Genomic DNA, 14,887 nt, shown 5'->3' on the forward strand with positions numbered 1-14,887 from the left:
TAGTTGGATTAGGATTTGCTGTACAACCCCTCACAGTGTTTTTGTGAAAAGAGCAAGACAAAAACATGCAAAACATCCCCGTACAAGCATGAGTGTGTGAAAGAGTATAAATAGCCCAGCTGCTGCGTGTCCAGGTCAGGGCAATTTGCCTCAGGCTCCGCTGCATATGCACACTTTCTCTTTACTCTCTCTCTTGGATCACACAGTCTCATTTTGTGGTGTGACAGAAAGTCATGCTATCCCCAGGAGCCTCCGATTGTGAAATGACCCCTGCCCACACGTTGTCAGTGGAGACAGGTGCCTGGGATAAATAGCTGACCGGGTGCAGTTGGCACTTGCGCCGCAGAGGAGGCGTGCAAACTGCATGGTACAGTAGGGAAACATGAGCGATTGAAGGAGCCCTCAGGATTGCCAGGATTCACCTTGGCTCATGACTGTGTTTTGGGTTTTGACTCAGGACTATGTTGTAGATGCTTTTCTCACTTGCTTTCTCAGATTGTCAATTTTGTCTTGTGCCTCTGTCAGTGGATGACCAAAGGTCTCCTTCTGCTTTTCAATTTGAATGTCTGTTTATTTCTTCTAAACCTGCTGAGAAATCCAGCTTGTGTCAGATTTACTTGGTTGTTAGCTGGTAAAAGCTGGTTTAAGACCTTGATCGGCTGACCTCATGTCAGTACCACACCTTTTGGTTGATCGCCACACCAAATATTTTCACCCTGGTTCTGTCTTGTTTAACCTGGTTAGAATTAGAAGACCACATTATTATATTAATGTCCACACCAACACACAATGACATTGTTTATTATTAGTGTGCACTGCAGTTAAGTTGTCTGTTGCTTTAAACGCTCAAGCTTAAGCAGGTGAATTCTGATTGGCTGTCAACGTTTTATCGTTCATCAGCTAGAAAAAAATAATTCCAAAAATATTGTTCCCCTGTGTTGTTATCGTTATAGTTGTGGTGTGGACTTCCCTATTTCCATACAATTAAAACGATTATTAAAACTTGTGTTGCGATCATGATTAACATGTTTGTTCATCTGTTATAAACTCTTCTTTTCCATCAGGCTTCATTTGAATCTTTTTCCTCTCCTCAGTACTTTGGATTTGTGTGTTTGTGTTTTGTTTGCCGGTAAATATGTTAATTCAGGCTGGTTTGTATGTTTATATGTAATTGCTGGTGTTCTCAATTGTTATGTATGTTTGTGTGTTCTTCAGCCGCCTGTAAAGACCATCAGCGTGCTCTTGAGGTCACACAGCGCTCAGAAGAGATGGGGCTCATCCTAGGAGTGTGTGCTGGTGGGCTGGTGGTCCTGATACTGCTACTTGGGGCCATTATCATAATCATTAAAAAAGGGTGAGTTCCTCTGGTCAGGACGGAAACACGAGAGCCAGAGCATGTGTTGCTTTAAAGCATAAATGTGAAGCAAAGCGTATATAGACATTTAAGTGACACTTGATACATTTCTTTGTCATTGCATTAGATTACATAAAAAATTTGAAATATGAATATACATATATATATATAATATATAGAATCTTTCAAAAATATATTTATATTATATTTGAATCTATGATATTTTATTATATGCAGTGACGTTTGTGCATATTAATGTGTGACTTAAGTGTCCAAATCTTTTTGGAGCCACTGTATGTGCTGCAAAACAAAGAACTGCTTAAAATATACACCGACACTTATAAGTCTGTGGACCATTTTCAAATATTTCTTGTGAAAGTGCTTTTTAAATGAGACTTAATCTGTTCCTGAGAGACCAGGCTATTGTGCGTTCAGCTATGACTAACTTAAACCTACCCAATGTGGTTTATGACTTCGATTATTCGGCTCAGTCAATAGGCACCCAGGTGTTCTCCGCTGCATTCTCACGTGCACCGGCGGAGAGATTGCCAGGGGTTTTCATCTTCTGAGATTATCTGAGTGTGAAATATTTAATTAAAGAGAAATGCAATTCAATTACTCACTTAATTAGGCCCTGCCCGCTGCCGCCCTGAACCAGAAATGAGCCAATAATTGGGATGGAAAAAGTGTGCTTTCAGAGATAATTAGCCCACGGTTCTCAAAAGGTCATCAGATTCAGTGGCAAATGAGAGACACAAGCCTCTCGTTCCGCAAACGGCACCAATCACTGAAGATGAATCTACGCAATGGTCATCTCATAGATTCATCTTCAACAACAGATAAAGACCATTCACCATCTGTTTTTCATATTAATTTCTCACATGCATGAATAGTGATTGCCTACTGTTTTAGACTTTCATCTCCTTGTCTGATTATTGCTGGGTTTTAGGGATGCACAGATATTAAAATTATGGCCAATAAAATTAACTGATAATTATTTTATGTCATGGCCTTTTTATTCATTTATTAAGAAAGTTAATTTAATAAAATTCTACTTTACTATTTTTTTACTACTACTGCACCCAAAAATAATTAAAACACCAATATATCATGCATCCCTTGACCTGGTGAGCTTTCTGGATTAACCTGGTTGGACCTGATAAACCAAACCAGGTTAAGCTACCAAAAGCAAACCAGCTTGACCACCTTTGGTTTCTTTGATCTGGTGCTGTATTTCTAGCTCAAATATTATGGCCAATTTGTTTGCATTTTAGTTGTCTTTTCCATAATCAGTTATCAGCACATACCTCTTCAGCCTCTCGCTTTCATTTTCCTACTTCTGGGGGAAAAAAAAAACATTTATATAAGCTAAACTTCTGAGTGTAGCAAACCCTCAGCACAGTCATTTAGCCAGAGATAAAGTATCACAGGAACGTGCCTACTTCAGCTAGCGATGGGAGTTCTTGCCACTGAAATGGAAAGAAATATACCGGGCCTTTGTGTAAAACAGAAAATCTAAGCCATTTAATCCAAATGCACCCCAAAATGGAGTTGAAGTACGTTTGCAATACGAATGCAGATGGAAGTGTTCTCCAAGCGTTTCATTGGACAATTTAGCAGATATTGGGTTAGATTGCGGTGCCCAATTGCTGTGAATGTGCGACTGCGGAGAGCGAATATGAAAGTCCCTCTCAGCAGGCCACTTTGTTTAACTCGTTAAAAGCAACAAGATGACGTATTTGATTAGTCTGCCATTTCCCGCTCTGGCTGAGGCTTTGTGCGTATCTGCATGTGTCCCATTACTTGCGTGGCAAATGCAAGCCGCTGATGGCTTGCCATTTTTCACTCTAATCAGAGCTCTACCAGTGCTTGCATCTCATGTCCCTTCTTCTTCTTGTTCTCTTTTTCCCCTTTTCTTCTCTTCCTCTATTTTATTTCTCTCTCTCTCTCCAGAAGGGATTACTACTCATACTCTTATTATCCGTAAGTGGCTTCTTCTCCATTGCACGCCATCATTTCTCATGGCTTTTTTGTGCGCTTTTTAGAGAGGGGGCGGCAGCGGAGTGATGATCTTCTCTTTCTCTCTCACCAACTCCCCTAACTCGCCTCATCTCTCTCTCTCGTTTCCTTCACGTTCCATTTCTCTACCTCCCCTTCTTCTCTCCTCGCCCTCTTCTCTCTGTCTCCTCAGTAGGAAGCCGGTGAACATGAATAAGACCCCCATTACTTACAGGCAGGAGAAGAGTAATATGATGGGCTCCATGGAGCGCAGTTTCACTGACCAGAGCACTCTGCAGGAGGATGAGAGGATGGCCTTGTCATTTATGGACACCCATACGTGCAGCACTCGCAGTAAGATGTGACACGACACAAAACCAGCGCACACAACTCGACTTGAACTTGAGTTTAATTGCAGCCTTAAAGCCTAAATATGCGTGGATTTAATTCTGGGTTGTTCGTTGAACAGAAACTCTATGTAATCTGCTGTATTAATGACGCAAAGCATGAAAAAAACAAATAACCGAGTAGCATGCACTTGTCTTGCTTTGTTTCAACTCATTTATTCCAGTTAAATGAACTTGCACATTGAAACAATGACTACAGAGCTAATACTCCTGACAAATAATGGGGAGCGACAACTTGCACATCAACAAAAGCATGAAAGCAGTAAACAGTAATCCATATAACTAATCCATGATTCATGCTGCATTGCATGATGGGGACTGAAGTAGGTCTAAAGTTATGAAGGAATAGTTCACCCACGTTTCACGTTTCTGTCATCATTTACTCACCCTCATGTTGTTCCAAACATTTCCGTGAGACATAAAAGGAGAATTTTTAAAGAGTATCACTGTGAACGAGGACTGTGGCTGTCAAGCTCCAAAATGACACCAGGAACCGTGAAAGTATAATAAAAGTCTTCTGAAGCCACATGATAGCTTTGTGTGAGAAACAGACAGATATTTAGTCATTGTTCACTGAAAATCTTGACTGTGTGTGTTCATGACTGAGGTAATTATGTCCAGTTCAGAAAAGAATCTGCCTTTTGAGTCAGATCTTTTCAGTGATTCAACTTAATGAATCAGTGGTCCAGTCAGTGGTTAACAGCTTATCAGAGAATAACAACTTAAATTTAGTCTATTTCTCAAAAAAAAAAAAACATAAAGCACCCAAGTAATATATAAGACTTTTATGTTTTTTTTCTTCAAATTTTATGCTGTTTTTCCATTTGTTTTAAAATTTAAAATTAGGGATGCACCAGTGTTAATTTCGTTGACGAATAATTTTCGTTATAATGTTCGTCAAGGACATTTTTTTCACTGACGACATAGAGACGATAACGAACTAAAACTCTTTTTGAATGACAAAAACTATGATGAAAATATATTGACATTTTCGTCAACGAATAAAAACGAGACGAAAATGTTAGGGAGGGACGATTTGGGAAGAGATTAATTCAATTTCAGAACGAATCTGCTGCGTGGTTCGGAGGTTAGATGTGTACATTTGAGCCGGCGGGACATAAGCTAAAATACACTTGCTGGACGTCGGATAAAACGTTCAAAAATGTCAATATGTGGGAGTAAGAGAAGAGCAGACATATAGATAAATCTGACGATGCAAGAGAGAACTCATTTTGGTCCAGTTTTCAAAGCGCAGACACTGAAGCATACACACACACTGAGAGCGCGTCTCACAGAGTGCGAGTACTCTTTCGCGTCGCATGAACGGAGAATTACACACAAAATTATGTCGAATTGTCCGTTTTGATGAGTATTCACGTAAACACAGTTGATTACGTCTTAAGTGAACGTAAACAGTAGGGAGAACGTGTATCAGTACATTGCATCCATAGCAGCTGTGCATTTGGACAGCAGCCAATTTTTTAAGCCTAGCCTTTAGTTGCAATTGTCAGAGTCATTGATGTTAATCAAGCAATGAAAGAAAGACAGAAAATCACTCACTGCTCTTGACTGAAAAACTTAAGTAGCCCTAAAGATTAATCTAAATTTATTTACAGAAATAAATATGTCTGCTTGAAAGAATCAAGAATATGGTAAACAAGTTGCTATAAAGAATGCATAATTAGCCTATATAACCATTGATATTTCATTAAAAAGAAGACCATGTTCTTGTTCTTTATGAGAAGTGGTTTTATTTAATTTTAACATAAAGGCATGTTGCGTGTCACCGCAGTTAAATTGGTGTCTATCATGATAAAACCTTAAAGGGGTCATAGAATGCTACATGCACTTTTAAAAGTAGTTTGAACTGAAATGTGTGTTGACAGTGTGTGTACACAACCACGCTATAATGATAAAAATCCACCCAGTGTTTTTTTTTTTTTATCTGGTTAAAGGTTTTCCCCTTTCTCAAATCGAGCCGATCTCAGATGCCTGTCTGTGTGACGTAATTAGCAAGTTTCACGATGAATCTCTCTGAGAGCAGCTCGGAAGAGTGGGGCGTGGTCAGCATAGCTCATTAACATTTAAAGGAAAATTACAAAAATGGCTTGATCTGAAAAGAGCTGTTTTTGACAGGGTAAAAAAAGGTGTTTTTTACAGTACCATTGAGAAATTTTAACCAAACTATGTGACAGACTTTTCATTAAGACCCTAAAGAATCATATCAACTTGTGGAAAATGGGCATCCTATGACCCCTTTAATATCAAACCTATATAATGAGTTTGGAAATTTTAGAGAAATGCTTAATAAATGAATTACACCGTAACTAAACCCATTAGATTTTTGCCGACTACATTTTCTGTAGATTTAGTCGACTAAAATCTTATGATATTTAGTCGAGTAAAACTAGACTAAAACTAAAAACAATTCAGGTGACTAAAATATGACTAAAACTAAATGGCATTTAAGTCAAAAGACTGTGACTAAAACTAAATAAAAATTTGCTGTCAAAATTAACACTGGGATGCACGATATCCGATATGCCGATATTTTTAAATCATTTTTGTCGATGCCGATACCGATATATATTTCCCTTTGTTTTGAAACACCAAGTCTCTCCTGTGCGGAGATTATAAACAAATAGTTTTTTTTTACTTTGGGTAGTTTTGAGCAAAAACTTATTTGTTAGGAGTAATAAACTTTATTAAAGTAATTTTTTTAATGAGAGTACATTGAAAATAACCAATAATCAATCTCTGCTGTGTTTTTTTCCCGTATGGTCTAAAGCAAAAGTTTTAATCTTTTAGAGCTCCTTGTATTTATGTTTTCATAATCAATCTGAAAAATATATTACATATTACTGAATAAATCTGTATTAAATTATTTAATTTACAAGTGTCATGTTTGTGCTTTTTATTCATGTAAATACTGCGATACTGCTTTATTTATTTAAAAACACAAGTATCTTAATGATATTTGTGTATTTTACTTTAATTTTATTACAAGTAGGCCAACAGTGCCCCCTAAGTAAATAAAACTCCTTACCAGACTGCATTAGGACCCGGGGGAGGCTGCCACTGCTGCTACTGCACATGCTAGAAACTGTTGACTCTCTTGCACACCGGATGTCGTTCTGTACATGCATTCTCAAATTAAATGCAGCGATGCAAAACAGTGAATCTAATCATCATTCAGGCAAAAATTAACTTCAAGAATGACCACACTGCTGACGTGATCTTATCACTATCACACCATGAGCACATGTGAGCTATCCGTCTTATCGACAAGACATATCGGCGTCTCTGCATATTTTTTTTCCAAATCGGCCAATGCCGATGTTCACATTTTAAGCCTTTATCGGCTGATTCCGATAACGTTCCGATAATATCATGCATCCCTATCTAAAATGCATTGATATTTCACTGAACAATCAACTATTTCTATGTGTTCGGTATAAAAAAGATATTCTATAAATTTCATTCGACTTAATCTAACACTTAATTTGTGATTAAGCAGATGAAAGAACCTAGTTGAAAACTTTTTGAAGTAAAGGCAAAAAATAGGTAAACACAAGCATAATGATGAAATCTGTTCAATAATTCTTACTTTTTTATTTCCTCACACTTACGGGTGCTAAAAACAAGAGTATCAGGCACTAACGTCAAAGAGTGCAAATTAATGGATACAGACTTTCAGTCACGCACACAGTTAAAGTGAAGCTCAGGGACTTACTGGGTCACCTCCTGTTAATTTGTCCTCATTTGTAGTCAGTGTGAAAGCTTCATCAAAGCCACAGTCCTTCTGTAATCACTCAGTCTTTCATAACTCTTAAATATAAGATGTAGTGCTGTTGATGTAGTAAATTTTCATATGATTCCAAATCTAACACTCATTCTCCCCTGACATAAGACTATCAATCCTAATATAAACACAAATCCATGGAAAAGTAGGAAGAACGAATAGTATACTTAAAAAATGCATTTACAAACACACATTGGCGAACACAACCAGTTTATGAAATGCAAATGGACTCAGATCTGCACCAGAAGCTCGTCCTTAAGGCATCATGGTCGAGATTTTCAATATGGCAGAAATTAGAGCATGCAAAAAAATAAAAAGTTGAAAAATGCTAATAATATCCAATTCAAAGGTGTCTAACTCTGCAGGCACTGAATAGTTGATGTCTCAAAGAGAGAGATCTCTTGATCAAAATTAAGTTTTAATGGCACGTCTCAGAGCTGTCTTGCCACATTTTAAGTGTCTGCTGTTTGGAATATACTGTCTGGGTTTCTTCTTTCCTATTTCCATTGAGAAATGAGTAGCAGACTGCTAATTTATTTGAATACACAGCCCTAGTCATGAATTCATAATTGCTCCCTGATCATATTTATGAATACCAATTATAAACATAGAAGATGAAGTGCCATAAGGGGATGATAATTGTCCGATTAACCCCATTATACTTGTTTGGAGTTTTTGTTTTTATAAAATGTTTATTGGTTATTTTTTTAACTTTTCTAATATAGTTGAGCTGCTTCAGGTATAGCTGTTACCTATGCTGTGTTTATTTTATATCCTTATATGAAAGATGGCATGCAAACATTTGTTCTGTGCTTGTTTATTTTTACTAAGGTGATCCACGGAGCTCTATGAATGAGTCCAGCAGTCTTCTGGGCGGATCGCCTAGACGTCAGTGTGGCCGTAAAGGATCGCCCTATCACACGGGTCAGCTTCACCCGGCAGTGCGTGTGGCTGACCTCCTACAACACATCAACCAGATGAAAACCGCAGAAGGTTACGGCTTTAAACAGGAATATGAGGTGGGTTTTGTTTTTTGTTTTGTTTTGTTTTGTTTGTCATTTTATTAAAAAAAAAAATTTGAACATCATGTTGTGTGACTAACCATTTTATTTTATTTTTGCAAAATAGTGAGTATTTTATTAAAAAACTACTCACTATTTTGCAAATAAAAAAAATATATTTTTGTTTTGTTTATTTTATTTTAATTTATATACTTATTTTATTTTATTTTTGTGAAAATCATGTTGTGTTACTAACCATTTTATTTTATTTTTGCAAAATAGTGAATATTTTATTAAAATCTACTATTTTGCTAATAAAAATATTTGTTATTTTATTATTTTGTTTTATTATTTAATTTTTGACCGATATGTGAAGTAACCTATTTATTTATTTATTTATTTTGTGAACAACATGTTGTGTGACTAACCATTTTATTTACTATCTTAAAACAGTAGGAAATTGTATGAACAACATAGGATATACAGTAATGACACTTTGCTACTCACTGAATAACTTAGTCAAATCCAGCTACTAATTCTTCCTCAGTAGCACTCATAGTAGCAACCTAGGATCTCACTTTGCATCCTGCACCCAAAAAATTGCACAAAACCAGTTAATTGGATAGGAACTGGTGGTTTCAACCAGCTATTGATTTTTTTTTTTTTGGTTTGAATTATTAATTCTAAGGTTCATGAATGGTCTGTCAGTGTGCCAAGGTTGAGACTAGTCTTCAAATACCCTTCTTTAGCTGTTGTTTGACCATGTTTTTTATATATAAGCCTACAGAAAATCAAGTTAATGAGATATTAACAATAATAATAGTAGTGTTTCATTTATACTGTATAGCATATTTTCATATACAATCACTGAATTGTAATACTGAGTTATTGAAATAACTGCTCCTTGTAGATGCACCTGTTGCTTAAATAGCAAAAAAATGCTTTGGCACAGCTGGTTTTAAATTTTATTTCAGCGGAAACCAGATCTATTGGGCTATTTCGGCTTTAATAGTATATTTTTTAAAAACATCCAGGCAAGAGGTTTTAGTCATAATAAAATAAATCTTTCACAGCTGCCCACACAGATTTTCTGATTCATTTAAAGAAGTCAGAATATTCTTGGGCTTTAGTGCTGCTTACAATGCGGTCTATCTGGGAGCTGCCGTTGCGTTAGGACCTGTCAGTGCGAACAGATGTCTGGCTGGAAGATCTCCAGCCTCCAGAACTCACCGTCTGCAAGCCTTGTCAAAACAGACCTCTGCATCCAATCCCCAACACACAAACACATTAATGCAAAGACGCATGTTTATGCACAAACACACATTCCAAACTTCTTGTCACTTCTCCACAATATGACATCCTCACACTGTTGTCATGCCCTGCTGAAGTAATGCTGCTCATTCCAGCTTAAGGTAGTCAAGATGTTTTTTGGAACATGGTAGCTTGTTTGTTGCTTATCTACCAGCCCAAACCAGCTTGACCTCAACCTGGTCTTACATAGCCAGACATTTGACATAAGGTCTGGTCCACATTTCAACAAGTTTGATCTAGAACTGCATACTTAGACTGGATTTCTGCTTTTATGTGTCTTGTTAACGTGATATAATTTGATCAATTTCAAAGATATGATGCCACTTATCTGACAATCAATGGCAGATTATAGCTTGATAGATCAAGAAAGTGATTTCTAGTGTTGTGTGCAATATGAACAGACAGTCGACAGGGTGCCCCGTCTGGTAGTCCAGCTCAACAATCATCTAGACCAGCTAAAAACATGTAAATCCACTATCTAAAAGTGGGTTTTTAGCTCAGTTTTCTGGTAGGGTGCTGTGTTTGGGCAAAATTTCCAAAATGAAAGCACTTCAGTAATGTTTCTACTATTTATTACTGTATGTTGCATTTTATTACTATAATTGAACCTGTCTTAAAACAGGTTGTTCCATGTGAGATTTAAATGTATTTTACAAGAGAGGTAAGGCCAAGATAATTAGTAGTCAGATCCAGATGGCATCAAAAATACTTAATACAAAAACAAACAAAAAACATTTAAATAAGAGTAGAAAATAAAAATAATCATTCATAACAAAGCAATTGCAGCCAAAGGTTTTTTTTATTTTTTATTATTATTTCACAATAGTTCTAAACTCGCTAAGATTATTCAGATCAGATTACATGGTCACACTTTATTTTAAGTTCCAATTCTCACTAACTATCAACTACGACTTTTACCTCAAAATACTCCTAATTACTCCTTATAAATAGTTAGTAAGGTAGTTGTTAAATTTAAATACTGGGTAGGATTAGGGATGTAGAATATGGTCATGCAGAATAAGGCATTCAAGTGCAATATGAGTACTAATAAACAGCCAATATGCAAGTAATATGCATGCTAATAAGCAATTAGTTAATTAATTAATTACAAATTGATCCCTAAACTGAAATGTTACCAATTACACTTATAGTTTGCAATTTTCTTTTAAGAGGGTACGGACCCAATTAGTCTCAATTTGAGATTTAGCTAGTGTCCTGGCCTGGAATAAAACTTTGAGGCAATGTTTAGTATTAGTTATACTGTATACTTTTAAGTATTTATTAATATTTTGAATTAACTTTTATTTTTACAGTTTCAGTTTTCATGTTAAGTCTAGTAATTTTATTATGTGCTTTTAATATTTTACTTTAGAAAAGCTTGAATATTTCTATATAGGTATATTTCGATATAGGTATACCATTTTTATTAGTTGTAGTTTCAATATTTTTAGTATACTTATGTCCATTTTCAAATTTTTCGGTATGTTTTTCATCTAATATTTACATTTAGTTTTATTACAGGTTTAGTTCAATTACTGAAAACGATTTTTAACAGTTTTAGTTTTACTTAACAATAACAAATCTGATGTAAAGTGATAAGTATATGTTGTAAAAGAGCAGTGTGTAATGAACCTTGATGTATTGTACATTACATATCACAGTTGTGACTTGGCCAACTTTCAGAGCAGTAAGTTTGAGCTGTTCTTCACGGACAGGTTGACATCACTCTCTCATGGACTATAGAGGAGCAGTTATTGAGATGAAAGTAGAGGTCACACAGCCCTTCAGCATTACTGCACAAAGAGCACACTACACTGCTATCTTTTTTCCTCCCTCTCTTCCTCCGTGACTAATTTTCTCTCCTCAAAATGCGGCTTGAGCATCTCCTCTTGGTGCCGCACTCGTGTGGACTGTTGACTCTCCTCTATCTGTTGTTGTCCACAGAGCTACGAGACAAAACATCCCTCCAAATAATCAGAGCTCTGCCACTAGCCTGCCTCTCAGGAGCTCAGCTTGTGGACTCATTAAACTCTCCCCCCCAGTGTGAAACAGATTCAGCTCAAAAATCAATACGCACTTTCCTGGACATAGTGACACTGTGCGCGTATGTGTGTGTTTGAGGTCAGTGTCTTGTGCTTCATAAGCGGGGGAAAAAACAGAGATTTAGAGCACACAAATGTAACTGCAGGGTTTCATAAGCTTTATTTCCCTGCGGACCACAAGTACAGTCCATTGATCAGTGCTTATTGACAGGATCTTTAGTTTAGATAGAGTGGAAAACAGGGAGTAGATGTCTGTCCTCCAAGTAAAAAGGTGTTGCAGTATTAACCAGAAAGGCATATCTAATATATATATATATTCTTTTGAATATATGAATGGTTTGTTTAAAAATTGTTTATGCTGTATTTCCCTTAAAATAAATCAAGTGGCATCTTTTATGTAATTTATATATAATATATATAGAAGTTCACTAGAATTGGCAGTCTAAATGCTTACACCTAGTAGATCTAGTTTGAAGTGGAAATTTATGTTGAATATTCACATTTATATTTCAGTGAATGCTAGATTTGATAGGGTTTGGGAGCGTCTGAGAATTTAAAACAAGACGAGGATGCAAAGCAGTTCAGTTAGAAGCTTTTTGGTCTACCTGATGCTGTGCCTATGATATTGAACATTCAGTTTTCCTTTACCTGGTGTCCACTGTGTAATTAAAACATTTTTAAGTAATATATGCAGTTGCAGATATTAAAAGAAGTGTTCACATAAAAAAAAAAATTGTTCACATGACCTTTTTTGTGTTCAGCAGGAGCATGAAATCATGTTTATCCTCCTTGAAAGTGGAATTGTATTAAAATGTAGCTTAATGTAATATCACAAAATGCATGTCTTTGGGTTGCAAAGTAATCCAGAACCTCTGGTCTAACTGCTGTTTATGTCAAATTTGTCTTTAATAAAATGCATTTTAGACAAAGTCTATCAGAATGATCTTATAAAACTAACAAATCTCTCTCTCTCTCTCTCTCTCTCTCTCTCTCTCTCTCACACACACACACATTCTCTGTTTCTTTATATTCAATCATATATTTGTAGAGCTTCTTTGATGGCTGGGATATCAATAAGAAGAAGGATAAAACTAAGGGAAGGCACGATACCCTGATGGGTTGTGAGTAATTTTTTCAGTCTTTGTATGCGTACAAAAATATTAGACATTCTATGGATGTTAAAACTTCAGTTTCAAAATGTCTGATAATGTAACGCTTTGATGTTCCTGAAAGTAAAAGGGGGAAATTCACTTTTGGAAATTCACTAGCTGACAGCATTGTTTATTTGCACATACTGCCTCTGCTGTTCACTGTTCACCACAAAGTGTGCTCATGCGGTTGTGTTTTTGTGTTTCAGATGACCGTCACAGGGTGAAACTGCACCCGCTGCTAGGTGATCCCAACTCCGACTATATCAATGCCAATTACATCGATGTAAGTCAGTAGTCACATACTGTCTTCAGCCAGACTCACAAACATTCACACTGTTTCAGTTTCAGTTATTATGTGGCTTCCCTGGAGGTTATTCGATATTTGTGGACACTCTCCCTTAGCCTTGCCATACTGTATGTGACATATCATCATATCTCTTTTGATAGAAAACTTTTCAGACCACTAGCTGTCCTTTTTGTGATGGGTGAAACTTTTGGTTGTTATTCCTTTCCTGGCATATCTGACCTCCCAAAGGATTTTAGAGCGTGGTCAGATGTGAAGCGTTGCCTACCGACATGTGTGGCAAAGTGTTTTTGGGTCATTTTGTGTCCGATTTCCCCTTTAATAAAGAGGCAGGTGGGCACAGATGGTCAGCCAACCTTGCCCTCTATAAACCTGCTATTCAAAGCTTGCACCTGGTTGGACAGGACCACCATCTCTTCATGGGACCCTCTCCACTTATGTGCTTAAATCAATAGTTCATCCGTTTACCCCCAATGTCATTCAAAACCTGTGTGACCCCCTTCTGTGGAACAGGAATGGTTGAATTTTCAAAATGATGATGAGAAAATGACTGAATTCTCATAAACTATCAATTTCAAAATGTTTCAAACAAGATGCTAATTTCCTCACCTTGACTATTAGGACCTTGGATACAGCAAGTGATTTGCTGAACTATGGTGTTTATTAAGTATGTGTAGCATTGAGTGATTTCAAAGAAATATGAAGAGAAAGAATAGTCACGAATGAATGCACATATGTAACTATATTACATCTGTAGTATACAGTATGTAGTATATTGTCTACGTCATAATTGGCCATAATATCAGTTTATTTTCAAATGCTAAGACATTTTAGTGTTTTCAGCATGAACCAATATACAGGAGCAAAAGAGAGCATAGGCCAATTTAACAAGAATTAATTTTTTTTCTTTTTCTTTTGGCCTTGAGTGTAAAGAGCACAAAAAGTCAAGAAAAGACCAATGATGACAGGATACTTATTTTTACGGTTTCTGGTAAACTTGGCAGTATGTAGAGGCTATTAGGGAACATATTAAAGTGAGTGCAGCTCTGTTGTTTAATGTGTTTACTCCTTTTCATTGCTGTCCTTTCCTTTTGAATACCTCTTGAATCAACTTGCTTACACAGGAATAAATGGAGTAATTTAAAAGATAAGTGTGTAATCTTTTCAGTATTAAAATACTTTCCTAGTCTTTGAAAGCCATTTTTTTGTTGATTTCCCTGAGAAGTGCAAAGGCACTTTAAAAACATTCTGTTGTTTGAACCAGCCCCACATAGCAACACTGACTCAACCAATGGAGTGAGTTTGGGGGTGGGGCTATCAGTTTGTCCAACCAATGGCAGAGGGAAGGAGTGTCCCGGAAGCCTGTTTGAAATAAATGGTTATTTTTCAATTGTGTTTGATGATGCTAGAGGCAGAAAAAATAATACACTTCACACTTTGAGTTTAGTGTGCAAAGATTTGCCCACCTGCACATCCAAAATATATGCCTCCATTTCAAGTGTCTGTCCCCTGGCGTA

The 14,887-nt window shown here is 36.5% G+C and overlaps 1 protein-coding gene across 1 annotated transcript in view; it reads left to right on the top strand.

Annotated features, from left to right (window-relative positions):
- ptprub (protein tyrosine phosphatase receptor type Ub) overlaps nt 1–14,887 on the top strand; it is a 253,128-nt gene that overhangs the window by 213,158 nt on the left and 25,083 nt on the right. The window contains exons 14-19 of the mRNA XM_016276630.1: nt 1,216–1,354; nt 3,308–3,337; nt 3,546–3,706; nt 8,393–8,580; nt 12,964–13,036; nt 13,273–13,349. Of these exons, the coding sequence (XP_016132116.1) occupies nt 1,216–1,354; nt 3,308–3,337; nt 3,546–3,706; nt 8,393–8,580; nt 12,964–13,036; nt 13,273–13,349 (668 nt within the window). The remainder of the gene's footprint in view (nt 1–1,215; nt 1,355–3,307; nt 3,338–3,545; nt 3,707–8,392; nt 8,581–12,963; nt 13,037–13,272; nt 13,350–14,887) is intronic.

Source organism: Sinocyclocheilus grahami, unplaced genomic scaffold (genome assembly GCF_001515645.1).
Source record: "Sinocyclocheilus grahami isolate Dianchi unplaced genomic scaffold, SAMN03320097.WGS_v1.1 scaffold104.1, whole genome shotgun sequence".
Taxonomy (NCBI): domain Eukaryota; kingdom Metazoa; phylum Chordata; class Actinopteri; order Cypriniformes; family Cyprinidae; genus Sinocyclocheilus; species Sinocyclocheilus grahami.